Source organism: Balaenoptera physalus (assembly GCF_965194825.1).
Source record: "Balaenoptera physalus genome assembly, chromosome: 10".
Taxonomy (NCBI): Eukaryota; Metazoa; Chordata; class Mammalia; order Artiodactyla; family Balaenopteridae; genus Balaenoptera; species Balaenoptera physalus.
Window position 1 is genome coordinate 63,427,068 of NC_138889.1, and position 27,400 is coordinate 63,454,467.

General features: G+C 41.8%; 2 protein-coding genes across 29 annotated transcripts in view; one reads left to right on the plus strand and one right to left on the minus strand.

The window, feature by feature from the left end:
- Positions 1–19,347, minus strand: part of NUP98 (nucleoporin 98 and 96 precursor) — a gene marked incomplete at its 3' end in the record, with an annotated part of 98,238 nt that extends 78,891 nt beyond the window's left edge. For 4 of the 16 annotated variants that reach the window (XM_082411355.1, XM_082411366.1, XM_082411356.1 and 1 more), the window contains exons 1-6: positions 19,048–19,347; positions 17,946–18,033; positions 5,856–5,950; positions 3,051–3,152; positions 2,767–2,943; positions 1,079–1,218 (exon numbers count right to left, since the gene is read on the minus strand). In XM_082411355.1, the coding sequence (XP_082267481.1) occupies positions 1,079–1,218; positions 2,767–2,943; positions 3,051–3,152; positions 5,856–5,950; positions 17,946–18,001 (570 nt within the window). In that variant the 5' untranslated portion in view covers positions 18,002–18,033; positions 19,048–19,347. The remainder of the gene's footprint in view (positions 1–1,078; positions 1,219–2,766; positions 2,944–3,050; positions 3,153–5,855; positions 5,951–17,945; positions 18,034–19,047) is intronic. The other 12 variants (XM_082411358.1, XM_082411362.1, XM_082411357.1 and 9 more) reach the window with 7 other exon arrangements.
- Positions 19,348–19,523: 176 nt separating this feature from the next.
- Positions 19,524–27,400, plus strand: part of PGAP2 (post-GPI attachment to proteins 2) — a 150,639-nt gene continuing 142,762 nt past the window's right edge. For 3 of the 13 annotated variants that reach the window (XM_082411412.1, XM_082411413.1, XM_082411414.1), the window contains exon 1: positions 26,457–26,712. In XM_082411412.1, the coding sequence (XP_082267538.1) occupies positions 26,468–26,712 (245 nt within the window). In that variant the 5' untranslated portion in view covers positions 26,457–26,467. Of the gene's footprint in view, positions 19,639–26,334; positions 26,356–26,433; positions 26,713–26,886; positions 26,974–27,400 lie in introns of those variants that run through there. The other 10 variants (XM_082411406.1, XM_082411409.1, XM_082411408.1 and 7 more) reach the window with 9 other exon arrangements.

A 27,400-nucleotide genomic window follows, 5' to 3' on the forward strand; every position in this document is an offset into this window, starting at 1 on the left:
CCTACTCTGCTCTGAAGTGTCTGCTTTGAGACTGTTGTTGCATTTACGAAATATGGAAGCCTGGTTTTTCCCCCTATAAGCTTATGAGACAAAAGGCACTAGTAACTAAAGATTCCTACTTATATTGTTAGTTTTCTCAATTACTGTACTTTCCAAGAGACAACACACAGTATTTTTCTCTATCATTTATATTTAACTTTATTTTAAATTCAGGATTCTAAATTCAGTATTATGAATTCACCACCCTGCCTAAGAAATTCTTCATTTTCTGGAAGAATTTTAACAAGTTTTGCCAATCCCTATTTTTGCCAGAGATTTCCATTAGACTAACTGCACTGCCAGCCTATCCTAAGTATCTCCAAAACAATCACATCAAGTAGTATCTTATATCAAGTGGTATTCCATGTATTTTCATAAACAAAATCTTTCATTCTAACCCTCTATCCAACTTCTCTCAAAAAAGCTGAAGAAAACACAAAACTCATTTGCTTCATTTTGACATTTCACCAACAAAAGTTTTATTTCTAACTGGCACACAAAAACTGATGAGTTATTCCATACAGCTCCTTAAGGAGGCCCTATTTTCAATGATTTTTACAGTTTGCCCCATCATTCCTTCTTTACTTCTGTAAAGAATGGTCGACGATTCAGAGGCCAATTATGAACACAGTAAATACAAGCTCAACCCAATACTTCTTTTTTTCTGGCTGCACCGCAAGGCTTGTGGAATCTCAGTTCCCTGACCAGGGATTGAACCCGGGCCACGACAGTGAAAGCCTGGAATCCTAACCACTAAGCCATAAGGGAACTGTAATCAACTACTACTGTAATCAACCTTGTGAATACAAATTTAATTGGTTTGAGCATAATTCAAACATAAATTATAATCTAGATTTATGTTTCATGACTCTTCCTGTCTACTATACAACTATTCCCAGATATTGTTCTTAACACATATTTCAGGAAGAGTGAGACTAAGCTATGCATAACTGGAAAGAGAAGAAATTTTATGATTCCTCCTGCAAAAAAACATACAGGAGACAAAAATATTCCACAAAGATCGAAAGACAATACTTACGTTAAACTTAATAGTAGTCCCAGTAGGAGCAGCTGTAAAACTACTTGGCCCAAAGAGGGAGCCAGATGTGCTACCAAAAGGATTAGAGGTGGTATTTGTAGTTCCAAAAAGTCCCCCGCTGCTGGTACTTGTTCCAAAATCTATAAATTAGAAAGAAAAATGGGATGGTAACAGTAAGGAATTTAAGAATCTGTAAGCTATCCTGGAATTGGCCTGTGGCATTAGAGCAGCATTATTTCCAAATCCTCAAGTTTTCTATCTTTCAAATCTCCCTAGCAAGTACCTTCAAACAGATATTTCATACAGACACACACAGTTCTAGGCTCACAACTTTGAAGTGAAACAAAATCTGAATCTTTAGTCAGCTAAGTGTCTGTAAAGTCCTTGGGCATACTTAGACAACAAGTTAGAAGAAACAGTATTCTGTTTCATTAAATATTTTATCTTATTTCTCTCGGTAAGACCAGATGCTCAATGAACTTGTCTTTCTGACAATGCCTTACCACAACAGACCTGAACAAGAGTCACAGTATATTTTATTTATATATATTATTACAAACACCCACATATAACCAAAAAGTTTAAAACAAACAAATGGTCCCATTAGGGTAACCACACATAGGTTAATATAAAATTTCACCCAGAAAAATAATTTAGAAAAATTAGTAGGCATGTTGGTCATTTATAGAAATAAATCTACTTTTCCAAATAGCTGAGTTTAAAAAGATTACATAACAGAATTTAACTGTTATCTAAGGTATGTATTTTTCAAAATACAAGATACTTCTAAAGAAATTACACATATGGTACCAGAAATAGCAGTAAGCAATACAAAGTTATTTGCCAATATTTAATATTAAGTGACGTCCTAATATCAAGTTAAGAGGAATGTGATTTCTCACTGGCAGTCAAACTATTTCTTTTCTAAAAACATGTCCTAATATATAAAGTAAATAGGCATATCTCTTTTGAATTAGTATTTTAGATTGCATTTTATATTGTCATGGTTAAATATTTCAACATCCCCTCAAACAACTTTCCCTTTGTAAAATACTGATAGCTGGCTAACTTACTTATTCTACCATTCTAGTGCTGGGAATGGCATCAACTCACAGGGCACACCTGTGCAACTAGCAGTGTTTCTGCCTCAAAAAACTGTGTGGTGAAGTATCCCTGGGCCACATTTAGACTTAAAGAGAAAGAAGCCATCAATTAAAAACACCTGCTACAGCGAAGGAATGGAGGAGTAACCATGTCACATCCAGTACTTACCATTCCTGCTTTAGTCTCTTCAAACCAAAAGCGAAACAAAGGCAGGAAGGTGCCCCTGCAGTATACTACAGTTAACTATACATATTTCTCCTTGAAATTCTCCCTTCTTGACTCCTATGACAGTACTCTGACCTGACTTTTCATCTTACTCTCTGGTCATTCTATATCAGGTACCTCTTCCTCTGCATATTCCTTAAATACCAGTGCCCCTCAGACTTCCATTCTTGAAGAGATGTACCCCTTCCTTTCCAGCCTATTAAACTTTTCAATACCATTTTGAAGTTTTCCTCTCCCCATGTTTTTGCTATGTGGTGAGAAAAGGAGGTGGGTGAACACAGGGAAAAGGAGAAGAGAGGAACACATTCAATAAGCAAATCAAATTGTTAGATGCAGAAATCCAATGATTTACTACTTACTCCCAAAGCCTGTTGGTTTATTTTGTGCAAAGGCATTGTTTTGGGATGAGAAGAGACTGGTCCCTGTGCTTGCAGTTCCAAACAAGCTGTTTGATGTACCTGTCGATGTGCCAAACCCAAAGCCACTGCTTGTGGAGGTAGCTGGCTGGCTAAATGAATTGGTACCAAATAAGCCTCCTGGAGAGATAGAGAGGGGAAAAAAAGGGTTAAACAGACTGGAGTCACTAAGTGAAGCCCTATACCAGCCATGAATAAACCAACTGTATTCCAAATAAAGCCCCTACCTGGTTTGGTCTGTGAATTTCCAAACAGGCCTCCGGTATTGGTGCTAGAACCAAATGCAGATGTTCCAAATGCCCCTCCACTAGTAGTGCCAAAACCAGTATCTGATAAAGCAAAATCCAGGGTCAGAATAAAATCTAAACCAGGTGGCCCAATGAAAGAGGATTTTAATATTTCTTAACATTCTGCATTTGAACAGGACCACTGGTCTAATCCCAAAACTATTTTTTTCAAAATTCCATCAGACTACTTATAACAGAGCTGATATTAAGCTACACTTTATTCATTGTCCTGGGTAAAGTAAGGAAACTTAAAGTTAAAAAGGTTATAACTTTTAAATAAGTTAAAGATGTTGATAGGTTTAAAAAAAAAGAGTGCCAAGCTACTATGAACTACAGACAAAAATAACCAAAATTTGGGTTTCCTGGTGGCACAGTGGTTAAGAATCCGCCTGCCAATGCAGGGGACACGGGTTCGAGCCCTGGTCCAGGAAGATCCCACATGCTGCCGAGCAACTAAACCCATGCGCTACAACTACTGAGCCTGCACTCTAGAGCCCGCGAGTCACAACTACGGAAGCCCATGTGCCTAGAGCCCATGATCTGCAACAAGAGAAGCCACCGCAATGAGAAGCCTGCGCACTGCAACAAAGAGTAGCTCCCGCTCACCGCAACTAGAGAAAGCCCACGCACAGCAACGAAGACCCAACGCAGCCAAAAAACAAAATAAAAACAAAAGAAACAAAAAACTGTTAAAATTTTCTCCAGACACCATACGCTCCACAGTCTCTGGGATGAATGGTCCTTAATTAGAGGAGCACATCAGAATGACCTGGGAAGTTTTCAAAATACACATGTTCAACTTCCAATCCCAGAGATTCTAATTCCATAGTTCTATGATGGGATATATGTATTTCGGGAAAAAAACCTCCAAAAGTGACTCTGAGATAAACAACAAGGTCCTACTGTATAGCACAGGGAACTATTAATTTAGTCAATATCTTATAAAATAAACTATAATGGAAAAGAATCTGAAAAAATATATGTATGTATAACTGAATCACGCTGCTGTACACCAGAAACTAACACAACATTGTAAATCAAGTATATTTCAATAAAAAAAAATTTTTTTTAAAGTGACTCTGGGGGATTCCCTGGTGGCACAATGGTTGAGAATCCGCCTGCCAATTCAGGAGACACGGGTTCGATCCCTGGTCTGGGAAGATCCCACATGCCGCAGAGCAAGTAAGCCCATGCACCACAACTATGGAGGCTGCGCTCTAGAGCCCATGAGCCACAACTACTGAGCCTGTGTGCCACAAATACTGAAGCCCGCGCGCCTAGAGCCCGTGCTCCGCAACAAGAGAAGCCACCGCATTGAGAAGCCCGCACGTGGCAACGAAGAGTAGCCCCCGCTCACCGCTACTAGAGAAAGCCCACGCGCAGCTACGAAGACCCAACTCAGCCAAAAATAAATAAATAAAATAAATAAATTAAAAAAAAAAAAAGTGACTCTGGACTTCCCTGGTGGTCCAGTGGTTAAGAATCCACCTAGTGGGCACTCTTGGTTAAAAATCAAGGACCTAGATATATAAAATAGTTTAAGAAAAGGTCAGGAGACACTTGTAAAAATTTTCTCTAATATTTTTGTTAGGAATGATTGAGGTTTGGTAGTTATGCTTTTTAAAAACCTTCATGAATTAAAGTTCCTGGGATTTACATTAAAAAACTGTTCAGATGCTCCACTTAAAAAGAGAGGGATAAAAACAAGATTGGGAAAATGCTGATAGCTGAAGCTGGGAAATAAGTACATGAGAGTTCGTTATACCATTCCTTCTGTTTTTGTGTTTAAGTATAAATTTTTAACAAAAAGTTTATAAGTGAGTGAATAAGGGTTGCTATAGGCAACTAGTGCCATGTGGGGTGGAAGGGGAAATGGATCTCAGGAGGGCTGGTGGGAATTAGGGACTTTGACATTTTAACCGTTGTTTCTTATTCACAGAGCAAATCTCAGAGCAGTTATTCAGTAACTGCATTTTATTTTATTTTATTTTTTTGGCCACGCAGCATGAGGGATCTTAGTTCCCCGACCAGGGATCCAACCCGGGCCCCTTGCAGTGGAAGCAGGGCATCTTAACCACTGGACTGCCAGGGACGTTCCTCAATGGTTGCATTTTATTTTTTTAAAGATTTATTTATTTTTGGCTGTGTTGGGTCTTAGTTGCGGCACGTGGGATCATCGCTGCAGCTCGTGGGCTCTTCATTGTGGCGCACGGGCTTCTCTCTAGTTGTGGCGTGTGGGTTCCACAGCATGTGGGCTCTGTAGCTTGTGGCACACAGTCTCTCTAGTTGAGGCGTGCAAGCTCAGTAGTTGTGGCACGCGGGCTTAGTTGCCCCGCGGCATGTGGGATCTTTGTTCCCTGACCAGGGATCGAACCCGAGTCCCCTGCATTGTAAGGTGGATTCTTTACCACTGGGCCACCAGGGATGTCCCAATAATTGCATTTTAGACTTCAAAATTTAAAAAAGGATTTCCTGGTCTGAAAATTAGTAACAAATTATAAATTTCTACCAAAGCCAATTAATAACCATACTTTAAATACCTTCTACTGATGATCAGAAAACCATGAAAACTCAGAACTTATTTTCTTTTTAGAAAATTTTAACAAGATCGTATCCTGGTCATTTTTCAAAGTTATTATAAAGACCAAAGCATAAATTAATTCCTATCTAAAACTACTGGAGTGGATTTATTCTTAATAATAGCTTAAGATTTTTCTCCCTCATTTGTTATTTTTTAAAACTTACTCTGCCCAAATGTTGAAGCTGTGCCAAAGCCACCGGTGCCACCCCCAAAGGGTGTTCCAAATGACTTATTAAACATCTTCGAAATCTTCAGAAAGCTGGAAAGAAGAAAAAAATTATCACTTTTTAAAGACCACAGGGTGCAATGGAATTTTTTTCAGAAAAATGTATCATTCTACAAATTTATTAGGCCTATTCAAACTATAGCATAACGTTCACTCTCATTCAATATCCTAAAACTCTATATGATAAAACAGACTTCGTAAAATTGAGCTGAATTGAATTAGTACCATAATGTGAAGTTAAACTTCATATCCCACCAACAACCATCCCTTTAAAACAATGTTTTTCGACCTTTTTAAAAAACCTAAGCCCCCCTTTAATAAAGATTTCAGGTCTACTGTACCAGAATTTGGTATGTCCCACGTAGTAAGTTACGCAGAATACCCATTAAAAAGTACAAGGATATTCTCTTATCCCCACCACCTGAGAAGCTAATATTTTTGCCAGGCTTTAGTTTCAACAGTTTGCATTGTAAAAAGTTTTTCCCCCATTTGTTTGTATATAAAATGATGTAATATTGTTCTTCAAACTATACACACCTCCTCCTCCCATCTCTAAATCCCAGAGATTCTGGTGCCCTGACATTCTTTTTGAGATTACTTCTTAACAGTACTCTCTATGGCCCCCTGCTTATCTATCTTCTACTTCTTCTGGGAATATTACAGAAAACCTTTGGTCAAAACCCCCACTGCATATGAATGAGTCCCCTCCAGTATCCAAACTATACACCCAGTCACACTTAATGAACTGGACCAAAGTTCCAACAAGTACAAAAATGAAGTTTGATTTCCCCCGCCTAGATCTGAATGAAAACAAGGCAAAGGTATAGTTTACTAAAAAAGTAAACACTTTCTCCCTCTATAAATTTTCCTTCAACTTAGGACATCTGCTACCACTTACCTGCCAGCAGACAAGAAAATAATGAGTAAACTACTTTAAATATGAAAACTCAGAAAATAGTCAATCATGCTTGTTTGGATTTTACAACAGGCATGATAGCTTTTTTATTATTTACACATAATGAAGTAGTTTTTCTCTTCTAGTAAAATCAGATGCCTCATTCATATAATAGAATTAAACATATCAATAACATGTTGAGGTGTGCCCCACAATGTTCCAGTGTCCCATTAGCACTTTGGTATTCTAACACCCAAAACATTTTGTGCAACACTGGGAAAAAGATGAAATAAGAAATGCTTTTTATAGAAAGTAACATTCTGCCCCCTGTGTTCCCCTAGAAAAAAAATTCCAGCACTTAGTTCTTTATCCTAACATCCAGGAATTTAATAACTCCTTCAATTAAACAAAGCTCACTGAAACCAGTGGTTCAAGAGGGCCACATCAGAATTAGATGGCAAGCTTTTCAAAGTACAAGCCTCTAGGCCCCATTCCAGAAGTCAGAAAACAAAATGTCCAGGATTGGGATGTAGACATTTGCATTTTGAAAGGCTCCTCAAGTGACTCTAATGCATTCCCTTGGAACTGGAGGTTATATTTCAGGTAATCATCATTTCTCTTTCAGTAATGAGATCTGCTTGAAGTTTCCTGCCTTCCCAATTTATCAGGTGTCAAAAAGTCACAGACTGGACCTTTACCATATTAACTGGTGACTCTCCCTTCCAGGGGAAATATTCTTGGAAGTACTACAGTTTTGCTTTTCAACAGTTCATTCAGAATTGACAGTTATGCTAGGGGTCAGATGTCTGGACCAACTCATTTTGATTGCACTCTCTCTCACACTGCAGTCTTGGGTCACAGCCCCTACTAAGTCCACTTTATCTGCTGACTAAATTTTTTGACCCGTCACCAGTAAGGTAAAAACTGAGTTGTAATACTGTTATGCTAAATCTGCCATTTGTTTTCTTATTCGACCCCACAAATAGCAATCTATTCGTGTAAATCTGACATCTTCCATACAGCTGACATGTCAGGATTCAAAAGCCTAGTTAATAGTTTTTCTCTATGAAATTTGTCCTCATATAGAAGATTTTAGTGTTAATTAGGGTTTCAGTGGCACTAGGTTCTACAGACCAAATCCACAACTTCTAACAATCAAAATTTGATTTTAAATAGTCTTATCCTAACATAAAAACCTAGTATCACACATATATTCCGCAAAGGATTTTAAGTAGTAATAAAATATCCTGAGAAACACTTCACAGTTTACAAGCCCTTATTTATCTCAACAACCCTAAAAGTATGGTATTATGCATCACCACCTGTATTTTACAGTTGAGGAAACAGGATCAGGTGTTCAGCAAGTTTCCCCAAGGTCAAAGAAGTGATAAGTGGTAGATCCCCAGTTTAACCTCTGACCTCCCATGGACATCCTCAATCCTAGGATGGAAGATACTAAGAAACAAGCAAGAACATGTTCCGTATATTAAGGAAATTCATCTGTTCCAGACCCAAGAACAAGGACAATACAGGGACCAAATCTAATTTAGACTCCTGGAAAAAAAGCTTCTCACTCAAGCTCAGCCTATCTTTTTGGTTCTGGCAAGGATGAGCCTGGTTTAGCCTCAAGCCTGATCACACTGGGATTCTAAGTGTTTTTTAAAAAACTATCACCATGGAAGCAAACCAAGAATTTGGAAACAGCCTCATTATTTTTATCATGATTGTTAGAAATTAAAGAATGGCTAATACATTAAACCCTTTGCTCTTCAAACAAATCAATTTCCTGAATATGCTATGAAATGTCAGTGACTCATGAAAAATGCCTCCCCCCGCCCCTACCAAACAACGTACTAATTCATTCTTCAAAACCTAGTTCAAATGACATCTCTTCTATAAGCCTTCTCGAACTCCCTTTAGCAATTAGTCATTCCTTTGGGCTTACATGGCACATTATGATTTGTTTACACATATCTATCTTGACTCTATAGTGGACCCGTGATAACACCAACTACACAGATCTCCCTTTGGGACTCAAGGATTTGTTGTCCCAGCTGCTGAGAAGTACTACCAAAAGATTGCCCTCAGCTGTCGGCCCTCTTCAGAACTGTCCCTGCTGAGAGCTGCCTCACCCAAGGTCAGATCATCTCCGGAGGATAGACCATATCCAAAAGCCAGGCACCTTTGCTCCACCTTAGGGTAACTCTGAAGGGTGATCCTAGCTTCATACTCTCCATGGATTGGCTGAGGCCTTCATTAAGATACTATCACAATTCAACTTCTTCCTCAGCTCATTTCTGCTTCCTTTTCTCCTACAGGTGGTGATCCCAAGCTCACTCTCTAATAAAACTCATGAAGGATATCTCCAAGTCAGTGTCTGCTTCCCAAGGAAGTCAACCTCTCAACCTCCCCCAACGATCCCCTCAATACGTAATGAACTCCTCTAAGATAGGAATAGTACCATTTGTTTACTATCCCCAAACCTAAAATGGGTCTGAAACATAGATATACTCATTTTCTAAATTAATGATAATCATCACGCATGTGCCTTTAAAACACAGTCTAAATGATCAAGTTACTTTATTTTTTTAAAAAAATATTTATTTATTTGGCTGCACCGGGTCTTAGTTGCAGCATGCAGGATCTAGTTCTTTGACTAGGGATCGAACTGGGGACCCCCTGCACTGGGAGCGTGGAGTCTTAACTGCTGGACCACCAGGGAAGTCCCATGATCAAGTTACTTTAGAAGTACCTTCTAACTTAAAATTATGCTAGATTAATTCTCACAACAAAAGGAAGCCATGAAAGGAAAGATTCTTGGTAGAATTTATCATTTAATTCAGAGGTTGCTAAAGGGAAGAGATCACAAAATGGCTGGATACAACCAGCAGACACTTCTTTGGCCTGTTATATATACATACAAACACACACACACACATATATGGTATACTATACACATACCTATGTACTTTGAAATGTTTATGTATATATATATTGTCAGTCTAGCTGATAACATTTAAAATAGGGATATGTCGGAAAAATGATTAAGCAGACTAGGACTATAATCACTTCATGGCAGTAAGAGTCTGGAGCTTAGTAGGAACTGTCTCTTTTGGTCATAGCCATACTCTCCAATGTGCCAAAATACCCACCCAGTATCATTCATCTCCATCAGCTGCCTGGCCCCAACAGGTTTTGAGTTTGTAACTTCTGATATAATCAGAGAAAGAACCCACACATTAAGAACTCAAAGAGCGGGCTTCCCTGGTGGCGAAGTGGTTGAGAATCTGCCTGCCAATGCAGGGGACACGTGTTCGAGCCCTGGTCTGGGAAGATCCCACATGCCGTGGAGCAGCTAGGCCCATGAGCCACAATTACTGAGCCTGCGCGTCTGGAGCCTGTGCTCCGCAACAAGAGAGGCCACGATAGCGAGAGGCCCGCGCACTGCGATGAAGAGTGGCCCCCGCTTGCCGCAACTAGAGAAAGCCCTCGCACAGAAACGAAGACCCAACACAAGCCATAAATAAATAAACAAATAAATAAAAATTAAGAACTCAAAGAGCATGTAAGTGCCAAGAAATAAGAAGTCAAAATTAGGTCGGAAAATGGGTGAGAAATGTGAGGAAAAATTCCTAAGGATTTAGAATGTGAACTAGGCCTTAAGGGATTAGAAAGAGAAGAAAGGGAAAGCATAAGAAAGGTACACAGGTAAGAATGGGTTATTTGTGTACCTCTCCTATCTGGCCTTGTATCTCAACACCAAGCCCAGTTTCCCTCATATGATAAACATATAATAATTGTACTTAACAGTTTATTATGTACTGATGTCATCAACATTAAATTACCCAATTAAAGGAGTGAATCAGAGCATTCTGCTAAGTATGTACCCAGAATACGGTGTATCAAGAGTAAGGCACCACCAGAACATTTGAACAAAGTTACCCTATGAGAATTATTTCAAGTAAAAGATGTTTAATGAAAAAAAGGAAGTTGAAAAAGATACATTTGGCAGATTCTTTCTGTAAAATAGAAAAGATAATACACTGTTATTTATGGATACATATATACATAGTAAAAGTAAAAGAGGGAGACTAGTTAGTAAAATAGATGAAGGTGGTTGACTCTGGAGAGACAAAGGGAAAAGAGGCATAGGGCAGAGATTCAGAGGATCCAAACTTTTCTGTAATGTTTACTTTCTCTATTAACAATAACAAAACATCTAGAGGATGCAGCTCTTTGCACTAACTCTCTATTTCCATTAAAAAATCTATTCAAAACAGAGAAAAAAATTAATCCTAGAGACTGAAATGTGTGGAACTTCTAAATTCATTCAAGTTTAAAGGAATAGCACATATTCAAGTCTTTATCCTTTCAAATACATTAACCTGGCCCAAACTGAAACCCTCCTAGAGTAAATAATACTAGCTAACATTTGAGTTCCTACTGTGTCCCAAGCGCTGTTCTAAGTGCTTTTTTAAAAAAATTTTATTCATTTATTTTTGGCTGCGTTGGGTCTTCGTTGCTGCGTGCGGGCTTCCTCTAGCTGTGGCGAGCAGGGGCTACTCTTCGTTGAGGTGCGAGGGCTTCTCATTGCAGTGGCTTCTCTTGTTGCAGAGCACAGGCTCTAGGCACGCGGAGTCAGTACTTGGGGCTTGCAGGCTCTAGAGTGCAGGCTCAGTAGTTGTGTGCACGGGCTCAGTTGCTCTGCGGCATGTGGGATCTTCCCAGACCAGGGCTTAAACCCCTGCCCCCTGCATTGGCAGGCAGATTCTTTTCTTCCCTTTTTTAAATTAACATCTTTATTGGAATATAACTGCTTTACAATGCTGTGTTAGTTTCTGCTGTATAACAAAGTGAATCAGCTATACGTATACATATATCCCCATATCTCCTCCCTCTTGAGTCTCCCTCCCACCCTCCCTATCCCACCCTTCTAGGTGGACACAAAGCACCAAGCTGATCTCCCTGTGCTATGCGGCTGCTTCCCACTAGCTATCTATTTTACATTTGGTAGTGTATATATGTTCATGCCACTCTCTCACTTCGTCCCAGCTTACCCTTCCCCCTCCCAGTGTCCTCAAGTTCATTCTCTATGTCTGCGTCTTTATTCTGGCAGGCGGATTCTTAATCACTGCGCCACCAGGGAAGTCCTAAGTGCTTTATAATGAATTCTCTTATAAACCTCCCAAAAATCCAGTGTAGTTATTCTTATCCCTATTTTAAAAATGGGGAAATTGAGACAGAAATAACTTGCCCAAGATCACAGAGCTATTATTTACTCCAGAAGCTATGCTCCTAGAGTCTAGAGTCCAGTCCTCCTTAAGAAAGAACACTGACAACTAAAGGGAAATGACTTTACATTCATTACAAATAGGAAACCTATAAGACCAAAATTTGGCAGTATTGATCTAGCACTATTAGGAGAAAGAGACACTTCTCTGGCAAACATGGGAGTTCTAGTCACCAGGAAGGTAATCTCTCTTATGGACTGACAATTTATCACCATGGCCTCTATGAACTTTCCTACAAAGATTAACCACTTCCTCTACGGATGGACTGACTTACACTCGTTGCCATTTTTTTTTGGTATAAGACATATTTAGAGGGACGTCCCTGGTGGCGCAGTAGTTAAGAATCCACCTGCCAATGCAGGGGACACGGGTTCGAGCCCTGGTCTGGGAAGATCCCGCATGCCGCGGAGCAACTAAGCCCATGTACCACAACTACTGAGCCTGCGCACCACAACTACTGAAGCCCACGCACCTAGAGCCCGTGCTTTGCAACAAGAGAAGCCACCTCAATGAGAAGCCCGTGCACCTTAACGAAGAGCAGCCCCCGCTCGCCGCAACTAGAGAAAGCCCACGCACAGCAACAAAGACCCAATGCAGCCCCAAAAAAGTGTCTTTCAACCATTTCAATGTATTCAATTTCCCCTTAAAATTAAAAAAAGACATATTTAGAAAGAAAAAATAAGAATGAAATAGTGCTATACAGAAAGAGACAATGTCCTTAAATTTACTGTTCTCTATGCTCAATCTTCTAATTAATAATTCAGACTGTCAGATATAAGAAAGAGGTAGCCTTAATAACAGGTTAACAGTAGTCCAGTATTCTCCCACTGTCCCAACTAAAGCTCAATAAACTGATGTCCAATTTTCGTGAGCTTTGTGAACTCTGGGCACAATGACAAAACTGTTTTCTTCCAGAAAAGTGGTGGACAAACTCTGAAACATGGTAACACCCAGTCAATTGCCAACTTTAAGTGCTATCTGAATGACTAAGCAAGCGTGCTGCTCTCTGACAACAGAAAGTTACACAAATGGGCAGTAATTTTTTCTTTCCACTTCACTGACTTCCTTTGTATCAAACTCAGTAAAGAGCAAAAACACTAAATATCTGTTAGACAAATGGACTAGTATAGTACTTTCCAGTTTACAAAGTACTTTTTCATATAGTCTCTCATCTAATCGTCACAAAAGTACTTAAAAAGACAGGAATTATCATCACAGATAAACTGAATAGAAAAATACTAATTTTTGCCTTGGATGAGAGAGGAGGGATGGGAGGAGGGAGAATTCCAGGTAAAAGAGATTGGCCTAATCTTAATCACCTAATAATATAGCCCAGCAAAACTATCCACTTGTTTTTACAATATCCTTCCTATGATTGATCCCCAGATCAAGCCATTCCCTTTGTTAGAACATTCATTCTTCTCTCTAAATACTATGTTCCCTTTTCTTTCTAAAAATTGCTGCTCAAGCCTCACCTGCTTCACATGACTGTCCCAGATTAGACCCTTCAGACTCTTATCAGTATAAAAATACTTCCCCTTCCCCTCCCCCTCCCCCTTTCCAACCTCTATTACATAAACTAATGCCTCCCAGCTGTTTTTAGTTATGCAATATATTTGTTGTTATACCTGCCACTTGCGTGTATGAGTTGTTTGCTGCCCTGGTAAAAAGCATCTTGATTTTGCTTCATTTCTCCCATTCGTGTGTAAAATTAACTTGAAATAATCCACAGTGTCTAATACAGCTCCTTCCTCATAGTGCTGAGTAGCATTTTTTCATCCCCTTAACATAACACTCATTTTACAAACTGAAGTAGTGAAGAATACGTTAGCTTTAGAGACAAATCTATATTAAAAACTCTCTGCCACTTAGTATGTTTGCAGTTCTCTGTAAATCTAAAATTCAAAATAAAAAGGTAAAAGAGGAATAAAAAACCGCTGCTACTTGCTACTGTGTAATTGTAGTTAAGTCATGATATTCAACCTCAGACCTCAATTTCTGTTGATACATCTGAACAATAGGGATTATACAGCCTACACCAAAGGACTGTTAGGAGGACAAAGTTGCCTCAAACTAGAGTTCCTCAAAAGCAGGTTTGTGTTTAGTTTTACAATATTTTTAATTAGAAAAATGTAATAATTTCCCCCACTCTAAACCTTGATTGATCAATGCCTAGCTAGAACTCCATACATAATATGATTTATTTCCCAATACTTCAGTGTCATCTACTGACCACTTAACACAACTGTAAAGCACCACTGCAAACAATGAAAACAATTACCTTCCCAATATACTGTCACTCTGGATCATTCATTCACTTCTGCTCATTTCACATCTCTAGCCTTATTCCCAACTACTCACCTTTTAAATTTACAAAACCATATACCTATTTCTTAAGAAGCTTATTCCAGCAAGAAGGGTTAGGTGGGCAGATACTAGTAATCTTTGTGTAAAAGAAGCACATGGAAGTCTAAACAAAGGTGTGATGATGAGTGACTCCAACACGTATTCAAGGAGGATGAACTGTTCCCTTCCTGAACAGATTAATTCAGGCATTCGATTATTTTTCCCTTGATCAGTGGTTTTCAAATATTGTTAGCTATGGAACCCAGTCCACAAAACAGACATAAGCACAAAAGCTGCCCTGGCTGAAGTAAAGAGGGGTGGGGGCACAGTAGAACCCCATCAGCTGATCCTTTCAAAGAAGCTTACAGCTGTATGAACCAGTGTGAAAAATCATTGCCCTAGATTAGTGGTTCTCAAAGTGTGGTCCAAAGGCCCAAGAAGTCAAAACTATTTTCATAATAATCCTAAGACATTATTTGCCTTTTTAAAAAAAACAGTGCTGACCTCTACACCTAGAACCTGAGCATGAAACAAGACAATGGCCCCAAACTGTATAGTCACTGGATTCTTCACTGCCACCCACTTATAGCACACACAAAAATCCATTTTCACTTAAATGTCCTTGATGGAGCAGTAAAAATTATTGATTGTATTAACTCTCGACATTTCAGTACACATCTTTTCAATACTCTGTGTGATTATTTTGGGGGATGAAGTGGGAAGTACTCAAAAGCACTTCTACATATTGAAGTACAATGGCTGTCCCAAGGAAAAACACTTGGGTGATTACTTTTGAGGTAGAAAGCTGACCCAACTGTTTTTTTTAATGGAACACCATTTTTATTTCAAAGAATAAATGACAAACTATGGTTACTTAGATTTAAAGCAAAAATTGGAATCTTGAAAACTTGTGTACACCACTATGAGCTTGTCAACTTCCCAATTCTTAAAAGATTTATCTGATGAAATGGGTGGAAATATTAGCAACTGTAAATTTGTCAACATTTGGAAGAGCTGTGTAATTCAGTGCACCAATGATTCCTAATGACCAGTATATAATGTCATAAAATCATGCGAAGGTAAACAAACACCCATTCAAAGTGCAAGACAGACCAATGAATTTTAATGTAACATTGTACAAAAGTTCAATGATATGGTTTCAGATTCCATGTTGCAACAAACCTTTAAAAAGGTTTGAGTGTACTGTCAAAGGAGAAATCTACAATTATTTGAAGAGGTTATTAAAACACTCCTTTTTCCAAATACTATATATCTGTATGAGGCTGGATTTTCTTCACATACTTCAGCTAAAACAACATACCAACCATCTGAATGCAAAAGATCCACAAATTCAGTGGTCTTCTATTAAGCTAGACATTAAAAAGATTTGCAAAAATGTAAAACAATGCCACTGTTGTCACTAAATTTTTTAGTAACTTTTCGTAAGAGTATTTTTTAAATCAATAAATCTTTTAAATATTAGTTTCAGTTTCTAGCTGTTCGCAGTCTGCAATGATTCTTAAAAGCATAAAGGAGTCCCAAGACCTCAAACTTTGAGAACTGCTAGACCATTGCTAGAGCCTCCTTCTAATCGTCTGACTCCAGTTTCACACCTTCCAATCTACCCTACTACCTCCCAGCTTAAACTCTTAGTACCAGACTTAGCTAATCAGACCTATACTTCAAGAAATCATTTTTATTTCTCTACTAAAAAATTACAATTGTTTCACATTACGCTGAATTAAGTACAAACTCTTAAAATGTGGCAAATAATTCTCAGTGTTTATTAAATTCTCAGAGTCAGTACAATGGGACAAGACCTCCGATTCATGTGGCATGTCGTGTATCAGTGAAATGGAAAGATAATGGAATCACAGAGCATCACATTTAATTATATCAATTCAACTACAAGTTCTTTTTTGCCCTCTTCCACAAAAACCAATAAATATTGCTCTATTTACCCAACGACCTATCTCCTTTCAAACAGGACTTTGATTTCTCCTATCCCAGAGAAAAGGAAGTTACCACAGAAATGAAAGGAGAAACTAAAGAAAGTGACTCTAGGACTCTTAGCTTTTCAGCTTCCCATACCAGATTCTGACAATTTAAGCATTTTTGAGAACAATTTTAACCAGATGCAATTTATTAGCTGACTCTACAAGCATAGACCAGACACGATAAAGGTAAGATTTTTTTACTGAAATACTGGGAACGTTTTCTCTAGAGCAGTGGTCTCACTCAGGGGCAGTTTTGCCTCCCAGGTAACATGTGACAATGTTTGGAGACATTCTTGGTTGTTACAACTTAGGGAGGGGGTGTTATGAGTACCTTATTGGGTAAAATACTACAATACACAAATGCCAAATACTTAGGTTCAATTCCAAACACACAGAATGCACCAAGTTCTTAAGAAACATTGTTTACATACTCTGTCTCTAATACCTACTGTTAAATCTCTAAATTTCTTAATCTCCTAAGCTTTGGACAAATTGCATAATTACAGATGTGCTCTTTATTTACTGGAAATTAAATATCAGTACTACCACCCCTTTCTTCCTAAGGTTAATTGCTACTATAAAAAATCACAATAAAGTAATATTACTGATTTTTTCCAAGCTATGAACTTGGTTCCCTAAAAGCTGTGCTTGTTCTTAGCTATCCAGGAGCAAGTAGACATGAATAAAGTCAGGTACCAAAGTACCGTGTATCACACGAATGGTATGGGTCCTCTTATCTGGGCCCCGTATTTCAGGAGTACACAAATACCCAGCCTCTTTATAGACTATTTTTAGGTTTAACTCCTCCATATTTGTTTATCCATTCAGGCAAGCACACTTACTGCGGGCCTACTCTGTGCCAAGCAAACTGAATACAAAGTCAAAAATTTTTTTACCAGTCTAATAAAAAGACACAGCTAAAATACAAAATAATTTGTGCTATAAATAGAAGTATCAAATAAGTGTTATAGAAGCTTGCAGGGGAAAGAATGCCAGGAAAGGCTTCCCAGAAGAGAACATGTCACAGAAAACATACCCTGTTCACCTCTTAGTATTAAGACTACAGTTCTCTTCTGCTCTTACACACTACATTTTTCAGTTTTTTCTGTCATCTAAACAAGAGGAAAGTGACAATCTGACTTATGTGAACAGACCAAAGTGGCCTTCATCAAATCTCAATGAAGAGTCAAAAAATAACCTTATCAAAGTATCTCCCAGTACCTCCTTCCTGTCCAACTTCTGGTTTGTTTTTTAAATATCCTAACTTCTTCGACCAAGTTCCAAACACACCATCTGTCACTCAGTCAACAAGTGTTTCCTTCTGAATTTATAAGAGTGTCACAGGGGATGATCACTGCTCTTTTCTTTCTTTCTTCCAGTTAGCGTCTTCTCCCAAAATAGTTTAATTTTCTCATTTCATTCTACTACAATGTTCGAATTCAGTAAGAGAGGAGCTATGAGTTCCGAGGTACAAGAAATACAAAATGACTGCTGTGTACCTTTCTAAGTCTTGTCCATATTTCTGGTTTTCTATTCCAATATTGCTGTAGTTCATTAACTGGACTCTTTCTTCTGAGTCCCCAGCAGCTGCCACAAATAAAAATTTCAGACCTGGGACAGGAAACTAGCCAATGACATGTAGTTTTATCGATTCATTTCCAATACATAACTAACATTCTTTAACCAACTTGTAAGTTTAGTTCTCAAGGTCTAGGTGAACTAATGAAGCGTCTGCCTTACCACGAACAGAGCTGGTAGTAACTAAATCGGAAACGCTACTGAAGACTAGGTCTGCTCCTAACTATCCAATGTCCCTACCTTAACCCCTCCACTCTTCCAAAGGGAATCCTCAGTAATGGGAGGCTGGAACACCCAGGGAGGGCAGTGTAGTAGAAAAATTTCTACACTGAGTCAGATGTAGCATTGGCTAATCCTGTTTCTTCTCTGGGCCTCGGGTTCTCCACCTATAAAACTTGCATTTAATGTAGAGTAGGAGGATTGGCTTAATTTCTAAGGTCCTTATGGCGATAGTAATCCAAAAACCTCACCTCGTCTAGCTTTACGTGGAACACGTCGGAGAACAGAAAATAAGCTTTCACTCCATTAAACCGACCTTAATTCTCAGATACTGTTTTAAAAAGGTAAGAAACTCCCGACCCACTCACCCTCCCCTGGGGCTGCAAATTCCACCTTGGAGAAACGAAGGCAAATAAAGCCCATCCCGCACAACGGTCAGAGAAGTGCTGAGAAAACCGTACTCAGGGTCTCAAGGCGCTGCCCCCGCAAAGGGCCGGCCCACCTAACTACCGCCGGGCAAATGAATGAGTACAACCAGCTAGAGGGACGCCCCTCAACGTAGGCTGCAACGCAAGACCCCCGGGCCCTGATCCCACCGATAGCGACTCCTTCCCAGAGCCCGAAGAGCTGGGCCTCGGGGCCGCAGGGTCGCGGGCCCCGCCCCCTCCCCCAGGGCAGAAGGTGCGCGCCCCGGCGCGAGACTCGGGCGCGGAGAGGGCCTGGGACTCCCCGCGCACCCGCCCGCCCTGAGAGGAGGAGGAGCCTGCCGGTCCCCGGCCGCCACCACCCCGGCTCCCGACTTACCGCGATGCGGTGGGGGACAGAAAGTGTCAAGAGTGAGGGCCTAGGCCCGTCTGCCACCCGCCGCTCAGAGAGCAGCGCGCGGCCGCCACGAAACCGTCGCCGCCTCCACCACCACCGCTACCGACCGCCGCTTCGGGCGCAGCGCGCAGAGGGCCCGACTGCGTCACACGCCGCCTGCAGTCAGAGGCTCGCTGCGGGCGCTCCGCCCTCGCTGTCTGCGCATTGGCAGACACTGCCGCCACTCTAGGCCCGCCCTGTTATTCATTGGACCTAGAGTCTTTTGAAACCGAACGTGAGGGCTGTCTTTGGGAGACGGGAGAGGGGGAAGAAGAGGGACGGAAGGAATTAGGGGGAGGAAGCGGGAGGGGCAGTGGGAGGGACATGAAGTACCGCCCCTCGCCGCCGCGGTTGGCTGGGAGAGAGTCGTGACGTCACAAGGTCCCCTAGAGGTAGGCTGGTGAGTGGCTACATCGGTCGGGGGTGGGAGAAGAGTGATGACGCTTTGCTGAGGCTCCGCCCCCTTCTTTGGAGCAGAGAGACTCGGGTTGCTGATGCTCGGGCCAATCAGAGTGAAGGCTCCAGGATGGCATGGTAACTATTCTACCCTTCCTTTGCCCCAGTCCGCGGGCTGTGATGGGAAAGCTCCCCCGTCGTCTTGCCCTTACTTCCTGGCCAGACCACGTGCGGAGCTGGAGGGGCCTCCTAGGAGGTCTATCTGCGTAGCTCGCCTGCAGCTGCTCCGAGGCCCCAAAACCTGGCCTCCTTGTCTCCTGACCCATGCCAGCCCCGACACAACCTTTCCCTCTCTGAATCCCTAGAATGGACGTTAGGAACATTAGAGGTGCCTTAAGGGAATGGCTCAGCTTAGAGTTTGGTACAAATGACAATTCTTGGAACTTCTTTCCCACCTGCACTTTAGGAACCCCTACTTACTCTTAAAGTCTAGTTGAAATGTTCCTGCTTCTCTGGGATCTCTCACAGCTAGTTGGAGTAATGCTTGGGCAGGCCTCTGTTACAGCCTTGTTACTTTGTATTCTGTTATTTACTTTCCTATCTTCTGTGCCGGGCTCTTGGAGGCCAGAGCTTCATTTTCAAGTTGGTGTTCCTTTCCCTCAAGGCCTAGCCCAGAGCAGAAGCCTGATATCTCAAGGGGGTGGGTTGAGCATGTTCTAGAAACTAGGTCTAGTGACTGTGGGTCCCACACAAAATAGCAGGGACAGTGTTCAGAAAGCAAAACCTATTAGGATTACCGCTCCACCACCCCCTCCTCCTGGGACATATCTACAAAATTGAAATGGGCCCTGCCCAAAACATAGATAAACTTAAATCGCTCTGGGTTTTCAGTGGTGGCAAGGGATTAGAGATACTTAGTCAAAAAGTGGAGTGATCTGGTAGTAAAGGTAAAATAAGATAATGGATGGAAGAAACCTAGTGCATTGTAGATGTTCAGTAGATGCTTGAAGGAAAAAAAAAATAGATATATGGATGGTCAAATAGTAAAGCTAAACATCTGACTCCAGACACCTTTCCCCAACTCCTCCATCCAAACATCACTCCTTTCCCTCCACCCTCCCTTGCCTATGCTCAGCATCAGAAAGTCATTAGGTCTCCCTGGAGACTTACAGTAGCTTCCTCACTGCCCTCCTGAACCTTTGATTTCTCACCTTCCAATCCTCAAACCCAGCTCTGTTTAAGCCTGTCCTCTGCTTATTTATTCTGATGTCCCTAAGGCCAGGCACACAGAACAGGTGTACATTAAATGTTTGATGCATGAATGAGTGAATTATTTTCTTAAATAGAAAAGAAGTATGGGAGTTTTGAGTCAGAGAACCCTGGGATTAAATCTGAGCCCAACCATGTATTAACTGTATGAACTTTGGGCAAATTTCTTAACCCCTGAACCTGAGTTTCCTTGTCTTTAAAATGGGGATAATAATTGTACTTGCCTCACAGAGTTGTGAGAATTAAGTGAGCTGAGGCATATGGTAACTGTTACACAGGTACCCTCAATAAATGATAGATATTATTTGTATTCTTTAAAAATGTTAAGGAATTCCATTCTAAATATTCTAAGACATGGATTCTGACACAGAAAAGGAGCTCAGAAATATGTCTTGTGTGAGTGAGTGTATTCAGTCCAGAGTACTAGCAGGTGTGCAGGAGCTGGGCCCCTTAAGTAGTGTATACTTATTGGAAGACCCTCCAGTGGTTGCTGGAGTGGAGGATGGCCACATTATGAGAGAGAACAGAGAGATGATTCTAAATTTCTTATATGGTACATTGGAAAGAGCAGCAGAGTTAGATTCAAACAGATCTAAGTTCAAGTCCTAGATCTGCTACTTTTTAGACCTTGCACAAATTATTTAATTGTTCTGTGCCCCAGTTTCATTGTCTATAAAGTGGGCACAATAATTTCTGTTTCATAAGGTGCTTGTGAAGGTCAAATAAGATCATGGAATTTGCAAAGGACTGGGCCCCTGTTTGGCAAATGATAAGCATGCAGTAAATGTTGATTTCCTTCTTTTTTTCCTATAACTTGATAAGGAAGGGTGATGTTTATAAATGGCATATAATTAGATTTATATAAATCTTGTGTGAATATCTGACTTTTAACTAGAGCATTTAGTCAATTGCATTTAACGAATTTACCGGTATATTTAGGATTTTATCTAACATTTTAGACTTTCTATTTGCCCCAGATGTTCTGTTTCTGTGCTTTTTAAAAAAATTTTTGTTTTTTTTGGTAAAAGTAACTGCCATTTACTGAGGCCCAGCTCTTTGCCAGATTTTTTTTAAAAAATTGAGATATAATTTGCATAATATAACATTCACCCATTTGAAGTGTACAATTCAGAGGTTTTTAGTATATTCACAAGGTTGTGCAACTACCACCACTATATAATTCCAGAACATTTTCATAATCCCAAAAGAAACCCCAGACCCATTAGCAATCATTCCGCATCTCCCCCTTCCCCCCAGCTCCTGGCAATTTACTACTACACTTTCTGTCTCAATGGCTTTGCCTATTCTGGACATTTCATATAAATGGAATCATAAAATACGTGGCCTTTGTGTCTGACTTCTTTCACTTAGCGTAATGTTTCAGTTTCACCCATTTTTATAGGAGAATAATATTCCATTTTATGAATATACCATATTTTGTTTATACGGTCATGAGTTGGATGGCATTTGAGTTGTTTTGTCACGAATAATGATTATTCCATTATTCCACTATGAATAGTACTGCTATGGACATTCATGTACAAGTTTTTTGTGGACATGTGTTTTCAGTTCTCTTGTGTTTATACCTAGGAGTGGATTTGCAGGGTCATATAGTAACTCTATATTTAACTTCTTGAGGAACTGCCAAACTGCTTTCCAAAGTGGCTGTACCATTTTACATTCCTGCCAGCCACATCTTTGCCAACACTTGTTATTTTCTTTTTTCTTTCTTTTTTAATTATAGCCATGCTACGGGGTGTGAAGTGGCATCTCACTGTGGTTTTTTTAATACGTTTCCCCGGTGACTAATGATGTTGACCATCTTTTCACATGTTTATTGGCCATTTAAATCTCCTTTCTTGCATTCTTTTGGATTATTTCATATTTATTCCTGCATCAGTTTGGAAATTAAATTTTTTTTCTATTATTTTAGTGATAGCCCTAGTAGAAATTACTACATGCATGCCTAACTTACTAAAGTGTCATGCTAATCTATACCTTTATAGGAAGGGTAGAGTTTGCTGAGACAAGGAAAAGATGCATTCCATGCCAGATGAACAGGCAGAACAGAGATGTGGGACCAGGAAAGAACTCAGTGTATCCATGGGTGCAAACTGGGACTTCATCCTAGAAGTGATAGGGGAGGGGCTTTACTGGTGGCGCAGTAGTTAAGAATCCGCCTGCCAATGCAGGGGACACGGGTTCGAGTCCTGGTCCGGGAAGATCCCATGTGCCACAGAGCAACTAAGCCCGTGTGCCACCACTACCGAGCCTGGGCTCTAGAGCCCGTGAGCCACAACTACTGAAGCCCGCGCGCCTAGAGCCCGTGCTCCGCAACAAGAGAAGCCACTGCACTGAGAAGCCCAGTCGCCGCAACTAGAGAAAGCCCGCTCTCAGCAACGAAGACCCAACACAGACCCAACACGGCCAAAAATAAATAAATAAATAAATAAATAAATAAAAGAAGTGATAGGGAAGCTAAAGAATGTTCTATAGAACAATGAAGATGTAATTACTATTTGAGGCAGAATGGAGCTAGAGCTAGATGGGCGAGCCTAGGGTAAGTAGTTTAAAGCCATCCAAGAAGGATGTCTTTGCCATGAAAAAGATCTCTGGGAAGAAAAAAAGAACATTCCTCCTCAACCCAGGAAGACTTTCCTAAGGCTGCCCAGGAGGCAGGGCAGCGTTTGGCCTGAAGTTGGATGCTTTTAGCACTGTTTCTGTCTCTGTCACTTTACCTACCTCCCACCCCCACCCCGAGCCATGCACCCTCTGCCTCCACCCTCTATTCCCAGCAGTCATTCTTCAAAGGCCTTTCTTGCAGTTCCTAAATCTCTTCTTGATATATCTAAATCCTACCCATCCTTCAAAATCCAATTCAATTAAATCAATCTAGCAAATATTTTCTGGACTCTTACTGTATGCCCATGCCTGGGCTAAGCTGAGAGATTGAGAAATAAATGGAACAGGTGGAGGTTCTGTCCTTAAATGAGCTCCCAGGAAGGTCGGGGAAACAGGCAACAGGTTATTTTGCTTCATTGTGGTTAGAGCCCTAATAAGGGTGTGATGGAAGGCCATCCAAGGCTGCCTGCGGAGTGGGGAGGTGGGCAGATCATGGCGGGTAGGGAGAGATAAGGAGGAAGTTAAACAAAGCTCCGTGGAAGAGATGAGTGTAGTTAGAAGTAAAACAAGTGGTTGCTGGAGTGGAGGATGGCCACATTATGAAAGATATTGAACACCACACTAAGGAATTTGCCCTTGATGCTAAAAGCCATGAAGATTTACTACTTTGCCACAAGGGCGGGACATGATCAGATCTGTGTCGTAAGAAGAGCCAATGTGGCTAATGGGGAGAATGATGGAGAGATAGGAGGGCAGTGAAGGAGTGAAGGAGATCTCCTACCGGAAGCTTTCCTTGACAACTATATCCCACATTCACTTCCCCTCTTCTGCCCCCCATTTCTATACCGCCCTATGCTCCTGGGGGCTGGAACATCCCTGAAAACAAATGCTCAGTCAGCTTGGGATATCTGGTATGTGTATGTGGAAAGGGAAGTGGAGCAGTGATTGTGGCTAAAGCTTGAAGATGGTGGTGCTGTTTCAGGCACAGGCCTCTCTAGGGTATGTCCAGGCATCAGGCAAGCCAACCAGGAGAGAGGAGACACTGAAAGGCTTCAATAGCAGCAGCAGCTACTTGGACAATGGACAAATGCCAGTTCAGCAAACACTGAGAGCGTCCTGAATAAGGTCGAGCCTAGATGCTTAGATGCTTGTTCAATTTTTTTATCTGTAAAATGGCTTTCATCAAACCTACCTCATCAGATTATTAAGAGGATCAAATAAGATAATGCATATTTAGTCCCTGGCACGTAGTAAGAACTCATCTTTTTCTTCCACTTTTCCTCATATAAATCAAGTAGGTGATAGTCTTTCAAACTGACAGTGGAGGAAACAGATTCAGAGAGGGTCAGTGACAGCTGAGGTCAGACAGTTCAGAAAAGGCTCAATCAGGACAAATTCAGACTGTTGCTGACACATCTAGTTGTCATCAACCTGGCGCACTGCTCTATTACCTCATCTAATTCTCACAACAGCACTATAATGTGGATATTCCTAAAACCATTTTACAGATGAGGAAACAGACTCAGGACTGTATGGTGGGGAAGTGACCAAATCACCAGAGAATTAAAGGCCAGTTAGAGCACCTCAAGTTTCAGGCACTGTGGCGTAGCCTAGAGGCAGGGAGAAGAGACCCAGCCTCAGGGAATGGTACTTAGAGCCAAAGGAACAGACAAGGGGTTAAGACAGGCAACAAGAGCCAGGAGCAGGCATGTGTGGGTTGGAGTTAGACAAAGAGCATCGAGTGAAGCCCCAAGGAAGAAAACCTAAATCCAGTTATCAAAACTAAATGGGAGTGGTTCTTTCAGTAACATTTTACTAATTGTTCATTTGCCCTGGGACTTTAAAAGCTGGGGTGGGGTGAGGTGGTGTGGCAGAATTCAAGTCAAGAAAACTATTTTTTTACAATAAGACACCTTCCCTGTAGACTTGGACCCCCAGGAGTGAGCAAGATATCTCTGGGTCCCCCACCATTGCCCAACCCAGGGCCTGTCACAGAGGGGGCCTAGGCTGAGTAAATGAACAAGAGTGGATGCATGCAAAAGGGCTCTGGCAAGTTAATCAAATTTGGGCCTTTGTTTCCGGGAATTAACAGTATGTAGTGATTAAGGGAATGACCTCAGGTGCCAGACTTGAATCCTGGTTTCTGACACTTACTAGCTGTGTGAGTAGGTAACTTATCTTCTCTGTTTTCCATTGGTGAAATGGAGATATTAATAGTATCTACCTCATAGGGCTTTTATCAGGATTAAATGGGATAACATAAAAAAGTAGAAAAGTGCCTGGGACACCGGGGGTGCTCAAAGTGTACTAATTATTACTGTGGGGATTTAAATGGGAAAAATGTGATGGTAACGGTGTCTAGGTCAGATGTCCTCCACCTGCTGCAGGTGCTCTGACAATCCCACATTGTAACTGTAGGAGGGATTACTGGTCCCTTCGTTCTTTTTCCCCGTTGAGGTAGGATGGTCTTTACAAAGGTAGCCAAGAGTCCCCCTCAGATTCCTGTAGGGGGTCAGTCAGGGTGGGGAGGGAACCCTGGCTGGGGGCTGGTTTCTGGGGATCAGCCCTCTCATGGTGAAGAGAGACCAGGACTGGGGTGGGGTTGGGGGTCAGGAGATCTGCTCTCTGCATTTCGACAGGCGGGACAGGGCGCCCTCTCCTGATAAAAGGTGGGAATAGCTGTGGCCCAGAGTTTCTCGGGTGGGCCCCACGGGATCTCGCTCCCTGTGAGGCGCTCTTCCCTTTGCTGAAATGCCCCGATTGGGCTCTGGGGAGCAAAGTTTGGGGAAGGGGTGCCGACGCTGGGGCCAAACTGGTTTAATGTTTCAGAAGTGCGAAACTGGATAATTTCGTCTAGATTGGGGTGGGAGGTGAGTAGAGACTGGGGTCAGGAAATGAGAGAATTCGAGGTCCTGTTGAGTTAATTTTATGTTCTTTCAACAGGTGATGGAACGCAGCCGAGAGGTAAGTGACAAGGTGGCTGATCCAACGTGTCAGACCCAGGTGTCCAGTGCTCTTCCGGCTGCCCCCATGCAGCCGGAATTAGTGGGGCAGACCAGTGCTGGATCGGCATGGCATGAGGGGACGCCAGATTAAGGGGGACAGCCCGGGGTCCCGGGCCGCAGAAGCGGGGAGGGGCCAGCAGAGGATCTGGGTGCTGTTTCCTCCCCAAGTTCCGCCCCAAGCGTGCCGGCCCCGCCCCCGCCGTTCCAGCTCCGACCCGCCCCCCACCGCTCGCCCCCCGGGCCCGGCCTGGGCTTCCCCCGGGTGCTCGCTGCTCCCGGCCTGCGCCGGCGCGGCCTCCTCGCCGCCAATGCCTGGGTGAGTATGGAGATGGGTGTGCTGGACTGCCGGGCAGCCCCACTTGGGGGAGCTCGGCCACGGTCTGGCCTCCGCAGGGCCCGGCCCCAGGCTGTGGGGATCCTGGTGTCTGTCCAGGAACTGCTGCTGTGTCCGCTGGGGTAGCTGACCCCTTTCCCCTCTGCTCCCTGACAGGGGCCCGATGTTCCAGAGTGAGCCCTCCCTTCTTCACCCCGCAGGCACTCCTGGTCCAGATTCTTCCTTAGGTGCCCCAGGAGAGAGGTGCGGGGGACTTTGTAACCCTTTAGATTAGTTTCAAATCCCAACTCTGCCAGCTATTAGCCTGTGACCTTGAGCAAATGTTAACCTCCCTGAGCCTCACTTGCCTCTTCTGTAAAATGGAAATATACAGGCTATAGCGCCTACCTCATAGAGTTGTAGTGAGGATTAAAAGAAACAATGTATATCTAGTCCTAAGCAGGGTGCCTAGTACTCAGAAGGCACCCAGTAAGTGTGGATTTGAACTGGAGGCTGAGAAGATCTTTAAGGATCTTTGGAAATAAGGTAGGGATACTCCTAAGAAAGCAGTTTTCAGTTAAGTGGTACCTGTGTGGAAGTTAGAGTTGACTGGGGCTGGACAGCTGCCCTTCAGATAGTGAGCTCCCTGTCCTGAAGCCTGGGAGAGTAGAATAACCTAGTTGGTATGGCC